This window comes from Bidens hawaiensis, unplaced genomic scaffold (assembly GCF_021521415.1).
Source record: "Bidens hawaiensis isolate Kalapana, Puna unplaced genomic scaffold, B.hawaiensis_p1.1 tig00019799_1, whole genome shotgun sequence".
In the NCBI taxonomy this organism is placed as follows: Eukaryota; Viridiplantae; Streptophyta; class Magnoliopsida; order Asterales; family Asteraceae; genus Bidens; species Bidens hawaiensis.
In genome coordinates this window covers 11195-36206 of record NW_027493006.1, presented here as the reverse complement: position 1 = coordinate 36206, position 25012 = coordinate 11195, and the positions used below count along the sequence as shown (strand labels likewise).

General features: G+C 34.8%; 3 protein-coding genes, 1 non-coding gene and 1 pseudogene across 4 annotated transcripts; 2 read left to right on the top strand and 3 right to left on the bottom strand.

The window, feature by feature from the left end:
- Positions 1 to 673: 673 nt before the first annotated feature.
- LOC143559268 (protein LIGHT-DEPENDENT SHORT HYPOCOTYLS 5 pseudogene) lies at positions 674 to 1358 on the bottom strand (annotated as a pseudogene).
- A 2480-nt stretch (positions 1359 to 3838) lies between these two features.
- Positions 3839 to 10950, bottom strand: LOC143559280 (uncharacterized). Its single transcript, XM_077047909.1, has 22 exons — positions 10868 to 10950; positions 10664 to 10707; positions 10509 to 10572; positions 10307 to 10421; positions 10133 to 10200; positions 9947 to 10044; positions 9684 to 9855; positions 9391 to 9613; positions 9192 to 9318; positions 9002 to 9111; positions 8837 to 8929; positions 7571 to 7696; positions 7354 to 7487; positions 7183 to 7278; positions 7006 to 7079; positions 6757 to 6865; positions 6602 to 6673; positions 6399 to 6438; positions 6066 to 6313; positions 5802 to 5979; positions 5516 to 5727; positions 3839 to 4138 (listed from the first exon to the last, which is right to left on the bottom strand). The coding sequence occupies exons 1-22, from the start codon at positions 10925 to 10927 to the stop codon at positions 3839 to 3841; spliced, it is 2763 nt and encodes a 920-aa protein (XP_076904024.1). The 5' UTR covers positions 10928 to 10950.
- A 418-nt stretch (positions 10951 to 11368) lies between these two features.
- Positions 11369 to 11450, bottom strand: TRNAS-AGA (transfer RNA serine (anticodon AGA)). Its single transcript has one exon. It is a non-coding gene; the product is annotated as a tRNA-Ser (tRNA).
- A 3427-nt stretch (positions 11451 to 14877) lies between these two features.
- Positions 14878 to 22354, top strand: LOC143559279 (ubiquitin-activating enzyme E1 1-like). Its single transcript, XM_077047908.1, has 5 exons — positions 14878 to 15217; positions 16585 to 16802; positions 19369 to 21032; positions 21118 to 21550; positions 21631 to 22354. Exons 1-5 carry the CDS (start codon positions 14893 to 14895, stop codon positions 22225 to 22227), a joined length of 3237 nt encoding a protein of 1078 aa, XP_076904023.1. The 5' UTR covers positions 14878 to 14892; the 3' UTR covers positions 22228 to 22354.
- Positions 22355 to 23470: 1116 nt separating this feature from the next.
- LOC143559267 (uncharacterized) lies at positions 23471 to 24232 on the top strand. Its single transcript, XM_077047900.1, has 2 exons — positions 23471 to 23773; positions 23882 to 24232. The coding sequence occupies exons 1-2, from the start codon at positions 23471 to 23473 to the stop codon at positions 24230 to 24232; spliced, it is 654 nt and encodes a 217-aa protein (XP_076904015.1).
- The last annotated feature ends 780 nt before the right edge of the window (positions 24233 to 25012 follow it).

Here is a 25012-nt window from a genome sequence, read left to right as displayed (position 1 = left end):
TGTAAAAAGGTAAAAAGATCTTCACGGACAAGGACAAGTAATATCCTAATATATGAGACAAATGAGCAAAGGTAATCTATCTGTTATATAACAAATTAAAAAAATTAAAAAAGGAATAATAAACATATAACATTAATACAACTACATTAAAAAATAATGTATGTATCACCTTGATAACCCCCCCCCCCCCCCCCCCCCCCCCCCCATTATTTGATGCGGTGCCGTGATGGTAAGAGTGATAAACTTTTAAACAAAATGAAGGTTGGGAGCTCGATCCTTGTTAGAATGGTTGTAAATAATAATTTGGTTAAAAAAATTTATATAAACTAATACTTTTAAAATCAGCAAAAGAATTTCCTTATTGAGTTAATTCATTTTTTCAACAAAAACGCTATATACTAACATTATATGACTAATGAAACTATTTACTTTATACAAAAATCTTTCAAAATTTTAGTAAATTTATAATCCTGCTAACATTTATACCGTTCACTTTTTATACATTCGATCTTTAAAAAACTAGCTAGGGACATAATAAATCAATTACTTTTGTAAGGAGTGAAATTATGACACTTCAAGTTCATTACAATTACAAGATAATTTAAAAAATATTAAAACAATAAAAAATTACTCTTAATTTTAATTGTAATTAAACACTAATAATAATTAAGGTCTAATCAGCATTTTCTAAAGGTGTAGAAGTTGCCGGTGCTTCACCGGCTCCACCACCGTCACCGTCATCCACCGACACTTTAACGCCGCTCACGGTACCTCTTCCGGCCGGCTCCACCACCGACACTTTAACGCCGTTTTCTCTTCTTCTCATACGGAATACCTCTAGCTTTAGCTTGACTCTCTCTTACTTCCCTTAAATACATCCTCACAGCTCTTGCTCCAAACGGATTAAGCTCCGGCTTACCCCCGTTCTCCTGGTAGGCGGCTCGAAGCCGCCCGATAAGCGCGTCTAGGCTCCCCCAAGCCTGCTTGAGTTGACAAGCACATGGAGCCGGTGGATTAGGTTGACCAAAGTACTCACAACCAGTCACATGGACCTTAGTTTTTCCAAACTGGTCTAAGTACTTTAAGAACTCAATCACATGCGCGCCGCTACACCTAGATAAAGTTAGCGGCGGCTTGTGGTTGCTTAGGTATTGTAGAAACGTGTTCCAGTCCCTTCGTTTCTGGGACTCGTATCTACTGGGTGGTTGTGGTTGTTGCTGCTGCTGTTGTGCTGGTGGTATAGCAGCAACAACCACAGCTGCTAACCTCCCGACGGTGGAGGCAGAGGCATGTGAACTGCTGTCACCACCGCCGGGAGGTTCTGCTGACATGGATCCAGATGGTGCTGCTGGATCCATATGGTAATTTTAAATATTGTGATTGATTGAAAGGGTATGAATAGTGAATGTACTTTGGTGATAGGGTGATGTGTAATTCTTTTAGGGTTTGATTGATTTGTGAGAATGAAAATGGTGGTTTTGTGGAGAGAGATGGTGATGATGGGACGTAAATAGAAAAGAAATATGAATGAATCAATGAATGTACGACTGGATGAATTTTCTTGGCCAACAAAAAGACTTGGTGACTATTAAGTTTTGTCATATATCAAACAATTTATAGAAATAAAAAAAACATGTCTACAATCATATGTGATATGTATATATGATTGTATTGTATTACATAGTAATAATAATACTAGTATACATGTATGATGTGTAACGGTTAGACAAAAAGGTGGGCTACATGTGAAACTAAAGGTTGTGTTTTGTTCATGTTGCATTTTGATTTAGATTCCTTTGGGGTAACTAAAAGAATGAATTGTTTCTGCTGCAATGATTTTCTACAATGATTTTCTTTTCTTTTTCAGAATTTTTTCCATTTTAATTTTTTAATTTATGGGTTGGTAATCAATTCCCATCTTGGAAATGAAACCAACTACTTCACCAATGTCTATTGGATGCTTTGTATATTTTTTAAATTATCATATTTAAAATTGTGGTATCAAGTATCAACTAGTAATATTTGTTATATTTTGAATATATTATATTACAAAAATAGGATTGAAAGTCATTAATAATAAACACTCTTTTAAACTTTAGTTCTTATGCTAGCATTTCTTGTTGTTGCTTTTTATAAAGCTTGTAAATGATAATGTTTAAAATTAAGATATATTTATAAATAAGTTAAATTAAGATATATTTATAAATAAGTTATTTCGCCCCCACAATAATAATTATATTTAAATTATAATTTCCTATTTGATAACTTATATAACATTTTGAAAATCAGGCATGCATACAGTTAAATCAGAAGCTTCAATGGTTTACAGGTTGGCCAAATTCCAATAGCTAATGGCCAACAAAGAGAGGAGGCAATCATTGACGATCTTTTTAATTCGATATGGACATCTTAAACCATACGATTTGTTTCTGCTTGGACCATCATATTTTAACCGAGCCTACAACAAGGCAAATTTTGTTTTAACCAGACTGATCGATCTAGACCAATTTCCAAAAGACTACACTAAAATATAAATGTGAACACAATCAACCATTCTTTTGCATAATATATCATGTATATACATATATGACATGAAATATATGTTAAGTGTGTGTGATATTGTTTATTATTTGGGACAAAATCTCAATAATTGGAATTTAAAAAATGTAAAAAATGAAGAAGTTTTATTGGAGTGGATTATTTCCCCCCACCCACCACTCAAATAGATGTCGGGTCTCTTTCCTACTGATTGTGACATTATGAAAGCTTGCGACTTTCTGGATAAACATCTACCCTTCCTATTAGTTTATACTGACAATGGGTAATTATTGAATGGTTAGATTAAGGATGCTAAGGAACCATATAATATTAGTATAACTTCTAATCAAGTTTTAGGTGTTTACAGTGACTTGTTTAACCCATTTCTTAAATTAGAATCACAAAAATAAAATAAAGTATGGTCAATGCACGAAAACATTTACGGCCCTTTTTAACTCATGTACACTTTATTGCGACTCATTTTCAGATGTCATACATCCTGGTAAAAGTTATCGTCGACCTTTTAATGATCGTTTTCAAATGCGATTTTGGCTTTTAGGCACAAGATGAGTTATGAAGTAGTAGTAATGGAAAAGGATGGGCAACTATTTTAGATATCATGGCGTCTTGAAAACGAAACCTTTCAACAAACTCCAATTTCTACACCCTTTTGTTGACGTCAAATAAATGTTTATTTTATCGTCATAGATGTTTTAGAATACCAAGTTAGAAGAATAAAAAAAGATATTAAATCTGTTTCGACAATATTAATCTAGAATCAGATTTTACTGATTTGTTCATAAATTATAATACTTTTACTTTTATATTAAAAAGCAGTTTTATAGCATTAATGATTAATCCATATTAATATTATACAAACTTAAAAAGCAACATGCTTTACCAGGCTTATGTTTGAACGACTATTGTAAAACAGTCTCGTACCTGATCACATACCCATTATGTATACTTAGTTTCTTAAAAAGTATCCATTAAGATTATAATATATATTTCTTAGTATTTTTAATGTTTATATTACTCTATTACCTATGGATTTAGAAATAAAAAAACTAAAAAAGTCAATAATAGATCGCACCATTACCCAAAAACAAAAGGAAATAAAAATAAAGTTGTGTTTACGGGTATGGTTCGGATATACAAGTTTGTAAGTTTCGAGTAATCAGGTTAGGTATCACATATTACCTGTTAAATAAGACTATAAAAAGTATCATACTAATTTAAACTCAAATCAGCACCAAGATTAGATAATTTTTCAAAACAAGATAAAACTAATACATATTTATCAATCACAAGAGGTAACAGATAAAGCTACCCTTAAATCATTTGAAGTGCCACAAATGTACATCCTGTGTGTTTCTATTTCCTGCTCATGACTCCACTGACTCCTAGGAGCATGGTAACTGCTGTCCACCCGATCACGCAACGAGAACACAATTTCCCTTAGAATCGGTTCATGCCCGTTTAATAAGTTCCCCATGCTTAACACCTTCCTCCACGACTGGTTAGCCGATGGTTGAACAAACATACTTGTAACCACGTCTCGTTCATTCACCCTTATTTCTGCCTTCTCCTTCACTAATTCCTAAAAAAAAAAACTCTTGTTTAGAGAAAACTAGTGGGCCCCACAAATGCCCTGCTAACAAGTGGGACCAAATAAAGCCAATGTGCATGAAACCGGAAACCCGACTCATAGTCGATAGTGAGCCCCACAAATACCCTGTGTTAACTTTTGGGTCCAGTTAAAGCTGGTGTGCATGAAACTGAAATAACCGACCTGCAACCGACATAACAAAACCGAACTAACTGAGCCCAACACAAAACTGACGCTTTGGTTTTATGTTTTCTCAAAAACTGAATTTCCAGTTTGGTTTCGGTTTTGCATGTACCAAAACCTAAAGACCAAACCGAATTCGTAAAAACCAAACCGAACTAAATGAACCCAACCTAAAAGCGATGGTTTGATTTTATGTTTTCTCAGAAACGGAATTTGGAGTTTGGCTTCAGTTTTGCATGTATTGAAAACCAAAAAAGCCAAACCAAAAACCGTAAAAATTGAACCAAACCCAACCGTAAACCGACGTTTTGGTTTTATGGTTTCCAAAAAGCGAATTTCTGGTTCAGTTTCGGTTTTGCATGTACTAAATACTGCAAAAAAACGAATTGAACTCATAAAAAACCGAACTCGTAAAAACTCAAAAAAAAAAGGAAGACTTTTGTTATTGAATTTATGAAATATAAGTTTTGTTATTTTTGAACTTTAAGTAACTTATTAAGAATTTAATAAACCGACTTTTGTTAATGAATTTATAAATTATCAATCAACCTTCTACCTATATATTAAAGCAACACAACTTTCCACATGTCATTCAATTAGACACTCCACATAGGATGCCAAATGTACACGTTTCCATTTTTACAATTTCCCCTTCACTAATAATAAAATGAAAAATATGTTGCTGGTGGGAATCGAACTCACTACCTTGCTTTTAAAATGTTTGTGAATTATCAACTCAACTAGGATAAATTGATGTTAGCCTTCTCTTTTTCTTAATTGGTATAGTTTCACAACCTTATATTTTGTTTTATCACCTGTGTATCACACAGGCCCTATCCTAGTTAACCATTAATTAAAAAAAATTAATGTCAAAGTTTCATGTTCATACTCATTCTTGGACCCATCTTCGGCCAAAAATTTCAAGCCCAAATCATAAAATCGAAAAAAGCCAAAACCAAATAGAACTATTTGTAAACCAAAAAACCCGAAACCATATGGTTTTTAAATACCCAAAAACCGAATTATTGGTTTTAGCTCAAAGCCGACCCATGCACAAAGCCACAAACTCACTTTTGGGATGAAAATGAAAATACAATTTTCTTTTAGACAAAAGCAAAACCCTCGAATCTAACATTAAAAAAATAATAATAAAAAAATAAAAATAAATAAAAAATATTGACATACCTTATTTGCATCTCCTCCAACTGAACCTTTTCCCATTTTGGGTAAATAAAAGTTATAAAAATTGTTAAAAATAGTTTGCGAAAGGCGCGGTGCATGCAAGAATTTGCGATGTAGAGAAGCTGCTAATGTTATTAGTTTCTCCACATGCTCAAATACAATACGAAGCCGTTTCAAGTCCTCGATTATCTCAATATCACGAGGTAACTTGTTTGCTACAATTCAAAGATGAAATCCTTATAAGGTTCATAAAAAGAAAAAAAATAAAATAAACTAAACTAACACCTACCTTGCAACGGCCTCAATGCAGAAGCCATAGTTGGATATAACTGATCAATTTTTGTAGTCATGTTTTTTAACCCACCAATGTTTGTCTGGTTAAGCGTGTCGGCTGATGCTTGAAAAGCAGTGCACACCATTTGCTCAAGAAGTTGATGCGGTCGAACGGTTTCCAGATAGTGAAGTATCTTTGAAGAAAAAGGTTTTGAAAGTAAGATTATTGTTATAATATTAAAAATCCAAATTGTAATATTAAATATAACTATGCATGTACCTTTTCGCCTTCTCTATTTGGATCCATTAGTGGTTTTTGTTCTGAAGCTGGTAAAGGAGGCGCATCGTTCCATATTTTGCGCCATGAATTACTTGGTTCCGACATTCTCTCTGAAAGGCGTCCACCAGGTGGCCATTTGTTTCTGGAAGACAACGTTGACGCGTCATCCTCCCAGTCTTTTGGAGAATGCCATCGGATAAAGTCTTCAAATACAGCGTCTGGATTTGCAGCTTTAAACGCCGACATATCTGGTTTCAATTGCATATAGTAATACCAAAAAGTAAGACAGTGATAATATATATGTGTGTATATGTATCTCTCTGGGTGTGTTACCTGAAGATAGGATGTCCTTCTCCAATTGGCCAGAGAAATTCTGACAATTTATACAAGAAAATAATAATTCTCAGTGTACAAAAAAGAAACCATCTCACCAATGATTATTTCATAAATAAAGAATACAAAATGTTGTTTTCTGGGTGTTTAGGTGTGAAACTGATAATATTTTCATAATTATATCCCGATGTGTTAAAACTTACAAATGAATCACCCAAGACTTCAACTGCATGGAGCCTTTCTTCGTGCATATCTTCCGTCATAATTGGTGGATCCTGCAAAATAAAAGAAAAAAAACAAAGAAAATGTCATGTTATTGACTTTGAAGGAGAAAGTCAACGTGTAAAAACAGATTAACCTGAGTGAATGGTGCATGCATATATTCAGGAGATTTCAAAAGCATCATGGATTCCACCACACCTGCTGATCCCCTCCTCGTATTACTATTATTATTGGAAGTTGAGGTGCTGCAAAATAATAATTAAGACAATTTAAAAACATCTGGCATTTTTTTCATTTTAAGAAAAGTAAATATTATGCTAGCATCTTGCATGCCGGTTAGTGTTCAATAACTAATAACCAATAAGTTCTCACTTGCTTACTTCACCTGTCACTATCCTTAATTAAACCTGCCTTGACCCTTGATGTATGAGATGAATCCTCATTAGCCACATCACTTGCCTGCAGTTTCATTAAATAAAACATTATTAGTATATAAATATATATTGCATATGATAATATTAATATCTTAGCTTATGAACAAAAAGAACAAATGTCAACCTACCTCAGCCTCAACACTACCAGAATCACTAAAGCTGTCATCAACAGCATCTTGAAAGTTGTCAAGCTGCTGACGTCTTTTCTCGATACAAATTGCAAGCTGAGAAACAGCAATATAGATACATATAACAAAAAAACTAAGTACTATTATCTTAGAAACTTTTTAATGTATTACCATTTGCAACTTTTGATTAACCAAACAAGTTGACAAGTCAATTGTGCCATTGACTGGCATTCGTGGCAACGGTTGTGATTCTTCCCAACACCAACGAACTTCTCTAATAAATTCTATCCATAGTACCGCAATCGCTAAACATATAACAATATATTTTAGTAATATATATATATAAATTTTGTTTTTGATTAATTAGTTTTAATTTGACCATCTTTACCGCGTATGTTGCAGTCTCCCAACCACAGCGAGTGTAAGCAAAATTGAGCAAACAAAGTTTCTAAAGGAGCACCCTTTATAAATTTAGAACTTTTGTGTCTGCTTTCAGGAGAAATGACTTCAGGTCCTGTTATAAAAATTGAGTATTATTTTACAGTTTATAAGAATTGATGATGTGTAATACTATCCACCTACTTCATAATTAAAAAAAAAGGAAACATCAGGGACATGGAATCACTTGTGGCACACGGAAATACAAAAAGGGAGCATACTTTGAGCACATGTGCATTCCATGAAGAAATAATTAGGCTTGTAAATGAACCGAACCGAACAGAGCATGCTCATGAAGATCGAACACAAAAAATTAAACGAACAAGGTTTTCTTGTCCATATTTGTTCGTTAAGAAAATAAACATGTCTGTGTTTGTCTATGCTCTTTCGTTAACAGTGTAGACAAACTGTTCACGAACGTAGCGAACAGACATAACTGAACATAGATGAACGAACATAATTGAGCTAAAACCAGTTAAAAGCGACAAGAAGAACAATGTGTTGGGCCTAAAAAGTTACTAAAACTAAGCCATAGTTATTAAAAGCCCTCGCAAGCGCTTCGACATTGTCTATGCCAAAACAGATGAGAAGATAAAGGCCAAGCAAAAGAAACGCAAGGAGTGCTATTGAAACTTAAGAGTCTAGGAGAGGTCAAAGGCATTATATTGATACATTTTGTTATTCAAGTTTTGGAATTAAATTTGAATCATGACTATTTTGGAACTTTTGGTACTAATTAGATGATATTAAATGTTATGTAATAGCTTTTGGTTATTTAATTCGAAGAATAGTATTATTTTTCATATACATAATATATTTTTATTTTTCATTTACGCGCGCTTTTTTTTCCTTAGGCCCTCGCTTTTTGCGCCTGGCCCAGGAGAGGCCTATGCCTTGAGTGCGCCTAGCGCATTTGATAATAATGAACTAAACTAAGTTGTAAATTTGTAATGGGCCAAAAAAAATCAAACAAATATATTAACGAACTTAAGCGAACGAACATTAACAAATTCAAATAAACAAATGCTCATGAACATAAATGAATGAACGATGCATGTGTTCATGTTCGCTCGTTTAACTAGATGAAAGAAACTTTTTTATTCATGTTCCTGCTGAACAGTTAACAAACCGTTCACCGACGATACGGTTCATTTACAGGCCTAGAAATAGCAGTGGGTAATAAGTTTACATCGCCAAATAAAAGGGGAAAATGTACCTTCATGGCATAAATCTTTGAGCACACGATCAAGAACAGTAGGTGGTGGAACTACTGCAGATGACTTCAATTTATCAGATCCTGATGTTTCAACTGTAAAGAATAACAGTAAAAATATCAGCTATATAGAAGACTCAAAAACTATTTGAAAGATAACAATTATACCCGACACAAAATCTTCCATGAAAGGAACATCTAATGACATAGCTAATGAATCAATCAAAAGTCCAAGTTGTGAAGCAAATCCAACCATATTTCCCTCATAATCACCCATACTATACAACAAAAACTGTCACTTTATTAAAGAATAGGGACAAAATATGATGGAAAAATAATTAACAAAAGGATTGCTTACAGATAAGAAGAGAATTCAGGAACAATGAACCACTTATGAGCTTCATGAATAGAAACATTTTCCAGCTCAGCCATCTCCATGGAGCTTTCAACTGTTTTCTCTTCCCACATGACAATAAGTTCAAAAGCTGCAAAATTGCAATTTCTAACTATACATGGATTAACAAACATTACTTTCAAATGTTTATACAACATTGTACCTTTTAAAGGGTCTTCAGCAGTGTACCACTCACTCCAAGGACAGTCATCATCCCATTGTAACTTGTTACGTTTATCAACACCGTTATCATTTCCAGATTCATCAATCTCAACCTCGGATTTTACCACTTCGCTATCATCATCATAAGGAAGAGTTTTGTATGTAAGTTTCATAGTAAAACGAACTTGGATGAAATGTGTTGAAAGGTCGGATGATGAGAAGGCCTGCATCATTAATAATCCAGTTATAATGTATTTTATTGTAAAGATATTATGAGGAGATAATGTAACTTACAAACTTAGAAACAAAGAGCTCATATAATCCCTCTAAATGCATGAGTTTTACTGGAACCTGACTAGCAATAAGATCTGCCTCAAATCTTCGAGTAAAAACCGTCCCCATATTTTGGATACCAATGTAAGCTTTTCTAGACGGATCGTGCACTGGAACAAATGCTGGCCACAAACTAAAGTGTACATAGAATCAGAATTCTAAGATAAAAATTTCTTAAATTTTTGGTTCTGAAATTGAATCACTTATTATAAGTAACAGTCCACCTTGAACAATTTGAAAAGGCTATAGCAACTGCACTTAGAAGTTTGCTAGCCTCTGGTGAGTCAAGAATAACACCATTGGCACTTATTGGTGCAATTACCTGTTTACAGTTGAAACATTAATACCTTGATATTTTATTAACCTAACAGTAACATATGAATGTTAAGATTATGAACTATTGTCATTACCATGAATTCTTTCACACCAAAAGACAATTGCAGATCATGTAAACTGGAATTCCAATCTATAGTCTTTCCTGATCAAGATAACGCAACAGTAAATACAACAATTAATAACAATAGCAACATAAAAGATGCATAATGAAACCGAAACCAAAACCTGAAGACGAGTTTCATATATACCAGCATTACTAATTTCAAAGTAGTACTCCATGCAATAGTTTTTCATAGCATATTTCAGCTCAGCTTTGACCTTATACAAGTTCTTCGGCTCCCCTAACGGAACAGCCCCCTTTTCCTACACAAGAAAATTTACAAACAGTTAAACTTTCTATTGTATATAAGAAGCATAATGTATGTGGTATTCTCGTTACATGAAGCATACCAATAAATTTTTGGGACCGCTTGCTAACCATTGTCGACAAACAGCCTCGATTTCAGAAATAAACCTACGAATAACAATCGTAGCAAAATTAGTTTAAACGATCCAACACAGAAACACACATTATAGTTTGACAGATCTTATAATACGGTTAACACCTTTCCCATGAAGAAGCTAGGGTATAGTCATCAAAATGTTCAAACTGCACGGTAACATAAACGATCAAGTAACAGTTAACACCTGTATCGACACCGGACAATATTCTTCTTTAAAAAAGCACAATTACTTGATTTTCCAGCTTAATTAAACATATATTAGGTAGCAATTATACAAGAGAAGGTAGTGATAGTAACTAACTGTACCTGTTCTTCTTCCTCGAAATCGTCTACCACCACATGCTCCGTTTTGCTGGATGATGCCATTACAAAGCCTGAAATCAAAGTCCTGTTGTAATAACTAATAACACAACTCTTCTAAAACTAAATTAAAATAAAAAAAAATCGTAAATCATGTACTTCTGATAAATGTTCACTAAATTGATTGACCTAGTTCTGTAATTCATGAACACGTGGCAGTACTGAACGGAATTAGTAGAGATTAATTGTCGAGCACGTATAGCTTATAAACAAAAGAATAAAAAGAAATTAGCATAACTGCATAAGTATTGAATAGAATTTGACCTAATTGATGATTGCAGTAGTGAGTGTGATCGGTGGATTAAGACTCCAGGAGAATTAGGAATTAACGCTGTGGGTGAAGACGATCGGAAAGCCGAGATCTGTTTGTTTGATTAAAAAAAATAAAAAATGTTGATGTTTTGGGTTTTGAAACGGTTGACGTGAAAAATGATGAAAAAATAAAAGCGTGAGCGGCAGGATTCGAACCTGCGCGGGCAAAGCGCACATGATTTCTAGTCATGCCCGATAACCTCTCCGGCACGCCCACCTTGATTACTCACTTTTGTTGACCTTCGTTAAAGGGATTTTTATATATTTCTTCTTTCTAAACCCTTGAAATTACATATTTTCTTAAAGTACAAATTTTTAATGCATAATGTACAATACTCTTTAAGCATGGTTTGGAGAAATATGTAATTTCAAAGTTTAGAAAGAGAAAATATGTAAATGCTCCTTCTTCAAATGATATGTATTAATATAGTAAAATGTTTATTTCAATTTAGGTTATTATACGATGGTATAAATTTGTTGCACCTTGTAATGATTAAATAACTTTAAAAATATTTTAAGGGATCATCAAGATTAAAAATAAGGGAGAAGTGTGATTGGCTCTCTAATTAAATATAATACTTAAGAAAGTGAAAGACGTGGGTAATATGGGCAACGCCGCTTTTACACTATTTTTGTATTAGTGTGAGGAGTTCCCAAGCCTTTTTGGCAATGGGGTGAAGCTTAACTATGGATGCTTCTAAGTGTTTAGTTTTGTCTTTACTTACGGTGGACTTTGCATGTTATCTTCTTCATGTTTTCGTGTCTCTGTGATATATTTTCTTTTACTTATTTGTTTTTTCGTTAATTTTTATTATTAATACCTATTGATGCTATATGCCATTTTTTCATCGTTATTTTTTTTGGATGTATTTCCAGTAAACGATCAATCGATTATGTTACTTATCCGTCGGTTAACTAAAACTTCGTGAAAAACATTGAAAGGTATACCTCAAAGAAGAATTTCATATGTCTCTCTTTTATTAGGCAAACTGGATTTCAATAATATATTAAGCGATAATATTTCATACTGACAATGTAAACAATGACTTTTCTAACTTTCATTTTCGTTTTCAAGTGAAATCACACTTAAACAAAAAACTAACACGTGTACACAATGCTTCCCAATGAACAATTGACTGATTTTTATCCCAATCAAATATTGTAAATTGTTTTGAAACAACGCAAATGAAAGTCACAGGTGACAAAGTTACTTATTCAGTAGAGTGAGATTGTTTTTGACAACACAACTAAAAATTTTTAAGAGTCATTAGTTGTATTATTAATATGAATTGTTACTTGCCAATGAGTATACTTTTGATTTTGATTATAAATATCAATTTCCCTTTTTCTTGTTTATATATTTTGCATTCTTTGAAAAAAAAAACAGAAAAAGAAAATTTTGGTACAACAAGTGAACAAGCATTCATTTTCCTCGGGGATCGGTAGAATGAATGTGTCGGAAGAGACGGGTAACATGCATCTAATAATTAGTAATAATATTAATATAATATTGACCTCATAAATAATTTTTTTATTATAAATAACTATGCCATGATATATTATTATAAACTAGGTTTTGTCCATAAAAAATGAACATGTTCATGACCAATTTTGATTGGTCTAATTACCATGGAAATCATCTAGAATACCAAATTTGTTTAATGAGAAATTTATAATTTTTCAACGGTGAAGACGACGACTTTGAATGTATTTAATACTAGTTATTCAAGGACGGAGCTGGTTTTATTAATACGACATGCTGTTTGGTTTATTACTCTAGATTCCTTATAAGTATAGGTTTGATTACATTTTTATTAATATAACACAGTGTTTGGTTTATTACTCACATAATCCCTTTAGTTTGATTTACGGGTATAAACGAGTTGATATAGGATGGGTTTGGACTCAACTTGTTTATTTCAATGGCAATTAAAAGTTGAGTTTGAGCTTGAGCTCAACTTGTTAAAAGCTATGGTTTGCTCGTTTATTTTTACAATTTTAATTTATATTTTAGTTTTATACCATTTTACTTATTTATATAAACAAAATATTAATGTTTTTAGTATAACAAATTTATACAGGCAATAACTAAAATGTGGGTTATAGCTAACATATATAGTAGCCACCAGGATTGTTGACCAATTGATAAAGATAAAACCTTTAAACATCAAGTGGTGAGAGGTCTTGGGTTCAAGTCTCCTGGATAACCAATATTTATCGTAAAAAAAAACTCATATATATAGTAAAGCTGGCAATTTAATTTAAACAAACCAAAACACACTAGCCAATGAGCGAGGTTAGTTTGGTAGACTTTGGCTTGTGACCTTTTAAACAACCATAGTTTGATATTGTGAAATTGCACGAGTAAGATTTCTTGATCTTATATTTTCAACATTATATTTTCAACATCAACTGCAATACTCCACTTTATTTGTCTTGCTCATCCAACTTTCGTATCATAACAACAAATATAAACTAATGATGATATTTTATACAACGAGTAAATATTTGCATGAATATCAACTATTTCACATTGATCATCCAGACTATCCGCAACGAGGCACATCCTTCGTACAAGCCTGCCCTTGCAAAAGGATTAATTATGACTCTCTCCCTCACGTCCTCCCAGCCCATCACTCTTTCTTCACATTGGACCAAGCGCCAATATGATCGAAACGGTCTCATATTTGAAGTTTTCTTCTAGTTAATTATCACCATTTTGTGTATAATATTTATTTATAAAATTAATATTACGTGACACTTTTGTTTTTTCAACGTCAAAAAGAATGATCATTTTAAAAAAAACTAGTAAGAAACTACCACATAAATCAAAAGAACTTTTTTTAACAAGGTTTAACTGCTCTCAATTCTCGATTGAGTCTCCCTAAGACGAGTCAACCGTTCATACTGGTTTCAGCATTCCAGGCCTGATGCATCCAGTAACACCATAAAAAAAAGAAACCGATTACTGTAGGAAAATATCATTGAGTTAGGGTTCGAACCTAAAACCATTAAGATACAAAGTATCAACCATCACCCAATATCAACGAACGAGAAGGTGAATTGCATAAATTATTAAATTATAAATACAAAAAGAAAAAAAGAAAAAGTTACTGATTAACATATCTTTGTTGTATTTTTACCGCCAAAATACCAAATTATCTATCAATCTATCTATCATGTAGTAAAGTAATAAAGTAAAGTTACTTGTGGAACAAGATTAGCCCACCCACTCACTCACTCACTCACTCACTCACTCACCCAGCCACCAACAACGACAAAGCCAAATTTAGTTATAGCCAGCCGGTCAACTCTCCACCACCGCCTTCACAACCAAAACCAAAACCCTACAAAATTAACCGAATCAATCAATCAATCCATTTCTAACTGTTCAGTATTCTCTACAACTACAACAACAGTCTTCCAATACTCCAACGAACAAGCAACACATTCGTTTCTGAAGAATCTACTGCTCCAATCGGTAAGTTTCCTCTATGATATCTCTTACTTTGCTTGCAATTCAACTTCCGTACACCAGATCGAATCATACCTTGTTAATTCACGCCGTTTCTCATTACGCAATTCAGCTACCTAGGGTTAGGGTTTCGTTTTATGCGTTTGTTATCGTCTGTGTACCGATCTCGAATCTGATCAATTCCATGGGGTTTTGTGGCGGTTTTAACGGTTTTTTACTTCACACGCTACTTAGGAAAAGGCCTGTTGATAGCAGTAGTGATAATACTAGTGATAGTTTGCGTAAAGAGCGACGAATCGGTTGTTTGACCTGGTTTTTTTCATTGATGATGTCTAGAACGACCGCAGGTGGTGACGGGAAGAGGATGGGACTAGAAGATGTGAATATGCAGGATATTGATGAGGATCTTCATAGCAGACAGCTTGCTGTGTATGGTCGTGAGACGATGAGGCGGCTGTTTGCGTCTAATGTGCTGATTTCTGGATTGCAAGGACTTGGTGCGGAGATAGGTAACTATGACTCCATGAAACTACTAGTCATCTTATTTTTAATAAGTAGTTGGTACTTCGTGTTAGGAATACGCGGTTGTGCTAGTAATTGGTTTTTTGTATGTCTGATATGAGTGATAAAGTCTATTGCATCAATATATTTGATTATTTGACTAATTAGGTTGATCCTTTGATTGCAATTGGTTCAAGTGCTTCTGTTTATATTTACTGTCATGCAGCTACTTTCTCTTGTTATGCGAGTTGTTTTTGTAGCCTCCTATCTTTCAGTTACTAATCTGAATGCAGTATAGCTGCTGTGCGCTAGGGATCAGTTTATGTTTGTGCATAATGAAAGTTGCAACACGTAACTGAAAATCTAAAATTGGATGATTTGTTAATTAAAGCTAGGGATGGGTAGGTACCTTTACATTAGGCTATTTTATCAGCTATCATATATAACCTATCTTGCATAGCTCTCCAAATCTAATTATTTTGACCTATAGATGATCAGAATATCAGAACCATGCTTAGTTTATTCGAACACTCAAAACCTGATTATTGCAACTTCAACCTGCAGTTTACAAATCCAAACACCACCTAGAAAGTACACAAAAGTGACATCATATCTGTAATTTAGGCATGATATTATAGAAGCTATCTGTTGACTAATCACTAGTGTAGCAGGTAGTTAGGCTAATACTGGTTTCAGTTAATGCTTTATACTGTATCACATTATTTGTTTGGAGTTGTTGCAACGTGCTGCTATTATTGAAACCTTATTTGTACCTGTTGTCTTTCTATTATTATTATTACTACTATTCATATAATAGAATCTTACATTAAATATTGTAACATGATTTTGTAAATTGGAACCGATTCAATTTCTATACACGTGGAACAGATTTTGTAATTGTACATGTGGCAGAATAATCAGTTTCTATACAACCTTTCTTGCATGTTTCTCCAGATATAATAGTATTGACCTCAAATATTCCTGAAGTCACAACTGCGCTCACTTTTACCTAAACACTTAAAGCTGATTATTGCACACTTGAAGTGTGCACTAATCAGCTATTCAGCTTAAACGCATCTACAAACGCCTGTAAAAAGAATGAACAGGGTGCAATATTTATTATCTGAATATGATATGATATCGTAGAGGTTACCTATTCATCTTATCTGGTAGTGCTGCTATTAGTGGTTTCATTTTATCCTTTAAACTGTAGTACTGTACAATATTGGTCATTTGGAGATGCTGCATATTATGCTGTTATAACTTTTCTTTTAGCTGTCGTCTGTCTAGTATTGTTCACATGTCTGGATATCATGTTAAATACTTGATTTTCTGGCTTACATGTTTTCAATTTTCTTTTTAACGTTCCTTTCAGCAAAAAATCTTATACTTGCTGGCGTGAAGTCTGTGACATTGCATGACGAAGGAGTTGTGGAACTGTGGGATTTGTCTAGCAATTTTATATTTTCAGAGAACGATGTTGGCAAGAATAGAGCCTTAGCATCTGTCCAGAAGCTGCAGGAGCTCAACAATGCTGTGCTAGTGTCTACTTTGCCTACAAAGTTGACTAAAGAACAACTTTCTAACTTTCAGGTACCCATATTCTTCACTGCACATGTAATGTAATACCTCTATATCGCATGTGTCTAATGGAACAAAACATAAAGAAAGAACTAACGTGAATTCTGCACATGCTAGGTGTATCGTTTGTGTTGGTACTGTAAAAGGCTTTCTTTGGGATTAAATTTGATATTTATTGTTAAATTTATGTAATGATAGGCTTTTAACAAAATGCGGTGCTTTATGAGTTCTTCATATCCATTTATTGCTTGATGCTTGCCATAGGCTTTTAATAATTCCTCTTGAAAATGCCATTTCCGTGATGATTGATAATGCACTGTTATACCTGAAATGGAAATAATAGTTGAGTAGGTGTCATCATGATATGTAGATAAGCATAAAAGGTATTAGGAAGGACGGTAATTTGTGAGAACTTGATATATCATATATGCACATCTTATTACAAGAAAAGTTGATATGTAGATAAGCATAAAAGGTATTAGGAAGGACGGTAATTTGTGAGAACTTGATATATCATATATGCACATCTTATTACAAGAAAAGTCAAAAGTAACTATTGAATATTGATAGGGATGAAAGGTTTTGACATTTGGCATTTCTTAAAACAATCCACTTATGTGTTACTGGTTAGATGGCTTAGATGACACATTGATTACCAACGAAATAATGAACTGCCAACCTAATATAGTAAACAATTTAAATATTTAAGTTGTAGTAATTTTGGCTTTTAAGGATTTCCTTATCGCAGCTTCTACTAGAGGGGTAAGAAAGTCTTGCTTTCCCTTGGCAAGCTTTAAACTTCTGATACTAAAATTTCAGTCAGTAAATAGAAAAAATTGAATGATAAGCTCATAGTTTGAACCATTAGTAAATTACAAAAAATCTGTTTATGCAAATGAATAATATGACAAAAGCATGGAAGTTAGATCCTCTGGTTTTGACTTTTAAGTGCCTTAGTTACTTAATCTTCATTAGCTGAGTTCACCTTCAATAAAGAATCTTTGCAAAAGGATTAGTGAACCAGGATTTCTTTTCAACTGACAGGTTTACATAACATTCCTCTACATGTGAATTTTTTTTGATGTTGGTGTTAACACCAAGGACCCCGGTTTTCTTTCTTGTGTTGAATACTAACATGGTAAAAAAACACACACCGGAAAGTCCTAGGGACAAGGTCGTTTATTGTGTTTTGAGTGTGGTAAAATATTGGAAGTATTTCTGTTGGACTTAAAATCCAAGAACCTTGAGGGGAAACAATTTATGAGATTTGTGGGTGTGTAGGAACTGCTTCTATCTCTATCAGGAAAGGCTTTGAAACACATGTTCTTGATTTTGTTTTGTGGGGGATATTAAAACAAAGTGGCTCGTGTATCATTTTGTACACAAATTATTAAATTAAAGTAAATTCATAGAGTTACTAACATCTGCTGTTATTTCTAACAATAGCTGACGGTGTTTATACTTGCATATAAATAACAACATACTTTAAAGTTAGCGTCATTTGTAAAAAAAAATAATCTTCTGAAATTTTCAGCTATCTACAATCCCATCCATTCTCTAATTCTTGTCCTTAACACTCTCAGGCCTGCTACCATATGTTCATCTCACTTGGAGTCACATATCACACACACGATAGTGGTAACCACAGTTTCAAAATACATATTTTCCTTCAACAAAAAGGTGGATCACCGACACTGTTTACACAAATTCATTTTCTGTCTGATTTAGCCCTATTTATTCAGTTTTCTGATCTCTTCAAATAATCTTCAATAGAATAATATAGAACATACTTGGGGCTAAAGCGACATAATGGTGTAGCAATTTAGCATTAACAAGATCTAATTGCTAGCTAATGGTTAAGACCCTCATTTCTTACCTTTTTTCCAGTAGAAGTTTAGAACACATACCTTCACAATTGTTGACTTTGATCTAACTTTCGATTTTCTACTTATTGAGAACACATACTTTCAAAATTTTCCTTGACAAATGTTGCTCTACTCTTCAAGCTTTAAAATTTTCTTACCATTTAAGCTTGAATCACAACTTCAGCGTCCTCATTTTAGAACTCTCTTTCTTTGCCTACAATAAATATACCATTTGCAAATGAGGGATACCCTATAATCTCTAATTTTTATTGCTGTTTTCTTCACTTGGCACATGCAGCCCTTTAACTTGCTTATTTGATACAAATGTACAATAGCGCTTTTCTGCTACACAATACTTTTTGATTTTTAAATGCATCCACCATGTCAGATAATCTATCACCACCACTACTTTTTTGCATTATAAAATACAAGTAGTCAACAATATGGAATTTGGGGTGTAAATATGCTCCATTTGACTGGCAGTTGCAGAAGACCTGAGTATTGGTGCTGGTCGAGATAAATATTTCCATTTGTAGATTTCTGGCTTACGCGTGTGCTTTTATTTTTGAGTTGATAACTTGGATGCTGTATTATTTTTTGATTCTCAAGGGATGATGCCTAACATATCTGTTGCAATAACAATCGCTCATCTCGAATTTCTAGTAATTTCTTTTATAATCATATTAATAATTGCACGTCATATTATATTTCAGGCTGTGGTATTTACCGATATCGACTTGAAAAGTGCCATCGAATTTGATGATTACTGCCACCACCATCAGCCTCCTATTGCTTTTATCAAGACTGAAGTCAGAGGACTTTTCGGCAACATTTTCTGTGATTTCGGGCCTGAGTTCACTGTAATCGATGTTGATGGTGAAGAACCACACACAGGCATCATAGCATCCATCAGTAACGATAACCCTGCACTTGTTACATGTGTTGATGATGAACGCCTGGAGTTCCAAGATGGTGATCTTGTCACATTTTCTGAAATTCACGGGATGCCAGAACTTAACGATGGAAAACCAAGAAAAGTCAAAAGTTGCAGACCATATTCTTTTTTTCTAGAAGAAGACACCACCAAATTTGGCACGTATGTGAAAGGTGGTATAGTGACTCAAGTCAAACAGCCAAAGGTTTTGAACTTCAAGCCATTAGAAGAAGCACTTGGATCCCCAGGCGAGTTTCTGTTGAGTGATTTTTCCAAATTTGACCGACCGCCTCTTTTGCATCTTGCTTTTCAAGCACTTGATAAGTTCAGATGTGAATTCGGCCGGTTCCCGGTTGCTGGTTCAGAAGATGATGCCCAAAAGCTGACTTCTATTGCTACTGTTATAAATGAAAGCTTGGGAGATGGAAAGTTAGATGATATTAATCCCAAGCTTTTGCGGGATTTTGCTTACGGGGCTCGAGCCGTGCTTAATCCCATGGCTGCAATGTTTGGTGGCATAGTTGGTCAAGAAGTTGTCAAGGCATGTTCTGGAAAGTTCCATCCACTTCTGCAATTCTTTTACTTTGATTCAGTTGAGTCACTTCCTACTGAACCATCGGAACCGAGCGACTACAAACCGTTAAACACTCGCTATGATGCTCAGATTTCGGTATTTGGAGCTAAATTCCAAAAGAAATTGGAAAACACTCGGTCTTTCGTTGTAGGATCAGGTGCGCTCGGGTGTGAGTTTTTGAAAAACTTAGCTTTAATGGGTGCTTCATGTGGCCCTCAAGGGAAATTAACTGTCACTGACGATGATGTCATCGAAAAAAGCAACCTTAGCCGACAGTTCCTGTTTCGTGACTGGAATATTGGGCAAGCTAAATCAACCGTAGCTGCTTCTGCAGCTACTTTAATCAACTCTCGTCTTCAGATTGAAGCGTTGCAGAACCGCGTGGGGTCCGAGACTGAGAGTGTATTCGACGATACGTTTTGGGAGAATTTAAACGTTGTTATTAATGCTTTGGATAATGTCAATGCAAGACTTTATGTTGACCAAAGATGTGTGTACTTCCAGAAGCCACTTCTCGAGTCGGGTACGCTTGGTGCTAAGTGCAACACTCAGATGGTTATTCCTCATTTGACTGAAAACTATGGTGCCTCTCGGGACCCGCCAGAGAAACAAGCGCCTATGTGTACTGTCCACTCGTTCCCACATAACATTGACCATTGTTTGACCTGGGCTCGGTCTGAATTCGAAGGGTTACTCGAGAAAACCCCTTCAGAAGTCAACGCGTATCTCTCTAATCCTAGCGAATATGCATCTGCGATGAAGAACGCTGGTGATGCCCAGGCCCGCGATAATTTAGAACGGGTTCTTGAATGTCTCGACCGAGAAAGATGTGAAACGTTTCAAGATTGCATCACCTGGGCTCGTCTAAAGTAATAGCTTTTTTTCACTTTTGATTTTTTTAGTTTTAATCATGTTTTCTTCTTGTTTATTTCATTTATATAAATTTATTACTAGGTTTGAAGATTACTTCGCTAACCGTATGAAGCAACTGATATTTACGTTCCCGGAAGATGCGATAACAAGTACCGGAGCTCCATTTTGGTCGGCCCCAAAGAGGTTCCCCCGCCCATTGAACTTCTCTGTTGGTGACCTGACCCATCTTAACTTTGTGTTGGCGGGCTCCATTCTTCGGGCCGAAACATTTGGCATCCCGATTCCTGATTGGGTTAAAAACCATAAGAAACTCGCTGACGCTATTGATCGGGTTATCGTCCCCGACTTTCAACCAAAACAAGGTGTCAAAATTGAAACTGATGAAAATGCCACCAGTTTATCTTCAGCTTCTATTGATGACGATGCAGTTATTGCTGAATTAATCAAGAGGCTTGAACAACGCAGACAGACTCTTCCTTCTGGTTATGCCATGAAACCTATTCAATTTGAAAAGGTTTGCGTTTTTACTTAATTTTATATTTGTTTGAGCCTGCAAATTTGTAAAAAGTAAAACCGCAAATTATTCTTTTGCAGGATGATGATACAAATTACCACATGGATTTCATAGCTGGACTGGCAAACATGAGGGCAAGGAATTACAGCATCCCAGAAGTTGACAAACTGAGAGCCAAATTCATAGCTGGAAGAATCATACCAGCAATCGCCACATCAACAGCAATGGCTACGGGTCTGGTCTGTCTGGAGCTTTATAAAGTTATAGACGGGGCCCACAAAGTAGAAGACTATCGTAACACATTCGCCAACTTGGCGCTCCCCCTTTTCTCGATGGCTGAGCCAGTCCCAGCCAAGGTCATCAAACACCAGGACCTTAGCTGGACTGTATGGGACCGGTGGACCATTAAGGGCAACCCTACTCTACGGGAGCTCCTCCAATGGCTTTCAGATAAAGGACTTGATGCTTATAGTATCTCGTGTGGAAGTTGTTTGTTGTATAACAGTATGAATCCTAGGCATAAGGACAGGATGGATAAGAAGGTGGTGGATTTGACTCGGGATGTGGCTAAGATGGAACTGCCGCCGTATCGCCGCCACTTGGATTTAATGGTGGCTTGTGAAGATGAGGATGAGAATGATATTGACATCCCTCAGGTATCCGTGTACTTTCGTTGATCGGTTTGTCCACGATTGCGTGGGAATAATTGGAGATGTTTTCAGGTAAAGACGGTTTTGTAATACCTTTGTGTGGTTATTGTTTCTTGTTGTTTCATATGCATTCTGAATGACAGTTGTGACTTGTCTAAGCAATATTGTTGGATGATCAAACTTGACCCAGCTTCATAAGAGATTATATACCCTTTGAAAATTGATTGTATTTGTATCCTCAAACCCTCATGAAAATTGTCCGAATTGTTGTTGGCCTTGGCATGTGACAAGGAGATGTGACCATGACGACAACATAATGGCATCGTACAAAATAAAATTTTACGAGCTTCTATTTTCAACCAAATAATTCTGAATCATCACATTCTACGTTATTATAATACTAGCTTTAGAACTCATGTATTACATGAAATTTGTCAATATGCAAATTAATACAATAAATTATTTGAAACAAACAAGAAAGACTAAATAGAATTTTTAGAAACAATACAAATTTTGTTAGGCTAAGGGTAGTGGGGCGCGGATGGGAGGCGCGGGCAGTCCGCGTGGGAAATATAGCCGTTGGGAATTTTTTTTTTGTTTAACCTATATATAAATACCAATCCACACACTCCATTTTAATTAAAACTAACCCCATTCTCTCTTATTCTCTTAAAAACCATACTTTCCCTCTACCAAAACTATATTTCTCTCCATTTTTATAAATGGCATCGTCTTCGTCTTCCGAAGAAGACGAACTCATTTGTCAAGCGGTTCAAACGATGATAAATTTTTTGATCGATCAAAGACGCCCTCGAGCCCCATTATTCGGGCAACCACGTCTTCGTGATCGAAAGACTGCTAATGAAACTTTGATACGTCACTATTTTAGCCCCGGTCCCGCATATGATGAGGAAAGTTTTAAAACTCGTTATTCGAATGACTAGACAATTATTCATGCGTCTAGCAAATGACTTGCCGGAGCACTTTGAGTATTTTCAACAAAGGGATGACGCTAGAGGTCATCCCGGGTTCACGCCTACTCAAAAAATTACCGCCGCTCTTCGGCAACTAGCGTATGGTGTTGGCTCAGACATGTTGGACGAGTATCTACAAATGGCTAAAAAGACCGGACGCGATTCGCTTAACCACTTTTGTAAAGGTATATAATTTTATTTAAAATTTTATTATTTACATTTATTTATATAATTTTAAATAATTATATTTAGGGGTCATATCGCTATACAAGCGGAGATACTTACGTAAACCAACAATGTATGATATCCAACGCATATACGAGGTGCACGGTGAAAGGCATGGTTTCCCCGGGATGCTCGGTAGCCTCGATTGTATGCATGTTGGTTGGGCTATGTGTCCTACTGCTTGGCGAGGTCAATTCCACCGAGGTGATCACCCTGGCCCTACTATTGTACTTGAGGCGGTGGCGTCACAGGATCTTTGGTTTTGGCATGCGTTCTTTGGGGTTGCCGGGTCAAATAATGACCTCAATGTTATCGATCAATCACCGATATTCGATGACCTTATCGACGGGGTTGAACCCCCTCAGGCTTTTTTTGTAAATGGATAACACTTCAAGTACGGGTACTACCTCGTTGATGGTATTTACAGCGAATGGGGGACACTAGTTTAAGCTTATGCGTCTCCACTTTCTGACAAACGAAAGTATTTCACGAAGAGACAAGAATCGGCCAGAAAAGATATTGAAAGGGCGTTTGGAGTCTTAAAGAAAAAATGGGCAATATTGGCGAATCCAATAAAATTTTGGACAAGGGAGAAGATGACAGAAGTCGTCTACACATGTGTAATCCTACATAACATGATACTAGAAGACGATGGTCACGCTATTTGTGAAAACTACCAAGGTGATATTCCAAGACAAGAATCGACGATCATCAATGAACAACGACTCGACAACTTAAATATCATCAAGAGTCGTGAGATACACAACAACCTTCGGCATGAGTTGGTTGAGCATTTGTGGGATAGAAGACCCGATAATCTTGTATTAGACTAGTAATATTTTAAATTATTATTAATGTAATGTTTTATATTATTATTAATGTAATGTTTTAAATTATTTAAAAAAAATAAAAAAAATTCAATCAAGCCCCGGATCACCTGGACAACTACACCCTCTGGGGCTTGATCCTGTGCCACGTCACCGCCTACGTGTCGTAAATATATTGGATCACTTGGGCTTGGATCAAGCCCCACTACCCTTAACCTTATATTGAATAAATATTGGGTTGATCAGTTATTAATGTCACAAATCCCTAAAATTTTGTTTTTTATGTAAATCTGTTTTTTACATATGAAGAGATTTTTTAAATTAGATAATATTTGTATACATGTTTTTGTTGGTATGTTACAAAATATAGATATTTAAAAAAGTTAAGATATTAAGGAAAATTATTTATTTTTTAAATATACACGTAATCTAAGAAATCGTATATCATTATTATCAGTATATTTTATTATATTGTTATGCATGACATTATTATATATTATAAATTTAAATTGGAATTGGTTAAATATTTCAATTCCAATTTTAGTTTATATTTTCACATGTAAATTGCATTAAATGCTATTTGTTTTGTAAGGAATTGTCCAAGTTATTTGTTTTATAAAGAAGTGATCAATTTTAAAATATATAATCTTTATTTATAATATGAGAAGTTTTTAGAATGTCTATAAATAGATATTAGAAATTTGAGCGGGAAAATTTAGCCAAGAAAGAATATGGAGCTGACACGTCATCATTATTATTTTCTTTTATTAGTATAGGTAGATAGGT

Coding starts and splice junctions, on each gene's coding strand:
- LOC143559280 (XM_077047909.1), bottom strand. CDS start 10,927: ATGGCATCATCCAGCAAAACGGAGCATGTGGTGGTAGACGATTTCGAG. Junction 7,697..8,836: donor CAAAGATTTATGCCATGAAG/GTACATTTTCCC, acceptor TTTTTATAACAG/GACCTGAAGTCATTTCTCCT. Junction 7,279..7,353: donor TTAATCAAAAGTTGCAAATG/GTAATACATTAA, acceptor GCTGTTTCTCAG/CTTGCAATTTGTATCGAGAA.
- LOC143559279 (XM_077047908.1), top strand. CDS start 14,893: ATGGGGTTTTGTGGCGGTTTTAACGGTTTTTTACTTCACACGCTACTT. Junction 15,218..16,584: donor AGGACTTGGTGCGGAGATAG/GTAACTATGACT, acceptor CGTTCCTTTCAG/CAAAAAATCTTATACTTGCT. Junction 21,033..21,117: donor ATCACCTGGGCTCGTCTAAA/GTAATAGCTTTT, acceptor ATTTATTACTAG/GTTTGAAGATTACTTCGCTA.
- LOC143559267 (XM_077047900.1), top strand. CDS start 23,471: ATGTATGATATCCAACGCATATACGAGGTGCACGGTGAAAGGCATGGT. Junction 23,774..23,881: donor AACCCCCTCAGGCTTTTTTT/GTAAATGGATAA, acceptor GACAAACGAAAG/TATTTCACGAAGAGACAAGA.